General features: G+C 42.5%; 1 protein-coding gene across 4 annotated transcripts in view; it reads left to right on the top strand.

Annotated features, from left to right (window-relative positions):
- The window catches only part of PARL (presenilin associated, rhomboid-like), a 68,054-nt gene that overhangs the window by 16,932 nt on the left and 49,349 nt on the right, over positions 1 to 1,773 (top strand). For 3 of the 4 annotated variants that reach the window (XM_011986137.1, XM_011986138.1, XM_011986139.1), the window contains exon 2: positions 1,413 to 1,608. The exons of the other annotated variant lie outside the window; for it this stretch is intronic. In XM_011986137.1, coding sequence (XP_011841527.1) covers positions 1,413 to 1,608 — 196 coding nt within the window. The remainder of the gene's footprint in view (positions 1 to 1,412; positions 1,609 to 1,773) is intronic. 4 annotated transcript variants of the gene reach the window in all.

Here is a 1,773-nt window from a genome sequence, read left to right on the forward strand (position 1 = left end):
CTGAGGTCAGGAGTTCGAGACCAGCCTGACCAACATGGTGAAACCCCATCTCTACTAAAAATACAAAAATTAGCCAGGTGTGGTGGTGTGTGCCTATAATCCCAGCTACTAGGGAGGCTGAGGCAGGAGAATCCGCTTGCATCTGGAGGCAGAGGTTGCATGCAGTGAGCCAAGATTGTGTCACTGTACTCCAGCCTGGGTGACAGAATAAGACTCTGTCTCAAAATAAGAATAAGGGATAATATGTTCAGGGTACAAACAGGAAGGGATCTTTGCTTTGTGACCTGTGAGAATTACAGTTTTACAAAAGAAAAAGAAGACTGTTCCAAGAATTTATATGAGTTGAGTTTGAATGGGGTAGAGGAACTAGGGTAGAGGAAAAGGGGAAGATACCGGGAGTTAAAGATGAATTCGAAGAGTAGGAAATGCTGTTATAGAAGCTAGGATTAGGAGGGATCATCAGTAGTGTCAGATGTTTTGAGGAGGTCAAGCTGTAAAGACTCAAACAACAAATTTTTTTTACTGCTGGGGTAACAACTCACAAATAATTTGGTGGATGTCCCCAAAACAGTGAAATAAAGAAGGCGAGAGGTGGGAGGAGTGTATTAATTTATAATGGTCAATACTTATGAAATAAAATAATTATTTGAATTTGGAATGGCTTCAAGGACAATACGTTTAAATATTTGTTCCAGAAATTGACCAAACTTTAAACAAAAAAACCAGAAGTCATTCTGATTGAAACTGACAACTGGTGGGGCGCCGTGGCTCATGCCTGTAGTCCTGGCACCTTGGGAGGCCACAGCAGAAGGATTGCATGAGCCCAGGAGTTTGAGACGAGCTTGGGCAACATGGCAGAACCCTGACTCTACAAAATGTACAAAAATTAACAGTGTGGTAGCCCACACTTATAGTACCAGCTACTTGGGAGGCTGAGGCAGGAGGATCGGTTGAACCTGAGACGTGGAGGCTGCAGTGAACCATGATCGTACCACTGGGCAACAGAGGGAGGGAGTAATTGTACTCTAGCCTGAGTGACAGAGTAGGGGAGACCCTGTCTCAAAAAAAAAAGGAAAAGAAAAAGAAACGGACAATTTAGAGTTCTCTAGCTTTTTACCAGTTCTTCAGATTCTTTCTGTGTGGAGGATGGATACAAATAATTTTGCTGACTGATATAAAGTAATAGCCCAAAGTAGTATCTCTGAAGTTGCTGTAGTTTGTGTGTCACCTTTTCCAGAAAGGTTGAATTTTGTGACTTTGATTTCTGTCTGAGAGTAGGAGTCTTGGCTGTTTTTGGACTGTAGAGTGAGAAACTGAGATGGTGATGATGCAGGCCAAGTGGAGTCGACTTCATAGAAGTCGATGTTTGCAAGATGCCACTGTGTTTCTCATCTGTTATTTTTGCCCCATAGGTTTAACTTCTTTATTCAGCAAAAATGCGGATTCAGAAAAGCACCCAGGAAGGCTGAACCTCGAAGATCAGACACAGGGACAAGTGGTGAAGCATACAGGAGAAGTGCTTTGATTCCTCCTGTGGAAGAAACAGTCTTTTATCCGTCTCCCTATCCTATAAGGAGTCTCATAAAACCTTTGTTTTTTACTGTTGGGGTAAGAGCTCACTTTGCTAGGAGTTACCTCGCTTGCTACAAATGCAGTGTTAAAGTACTTTGTCCCATTTGGGCTCCCTTAAAGTAAGGACAGGTGGAGGGGGCATGAGAAGGAGCTGGGCTCATGAAGTCTGATTATAGAGTCTGAATTTTTTTTTTTTTTTTT

This window comes from Mandrillus leucophaeus, unplaced genomic scaffold (genome assembly GCF_000951045.1).
Source record: "Mandrillus leucophaeus isolate KB7577 unplaced genomic scaffold, Mleu.le_1.0 Scaffold295, whole genome shotgun sequence".
Lineage (NCBI taxonomy): Eukaryota > Metazoa > Chordata > Mammalia > Primates > Cercopithecidae > Mandrillus > Mandrillus leucophaeus.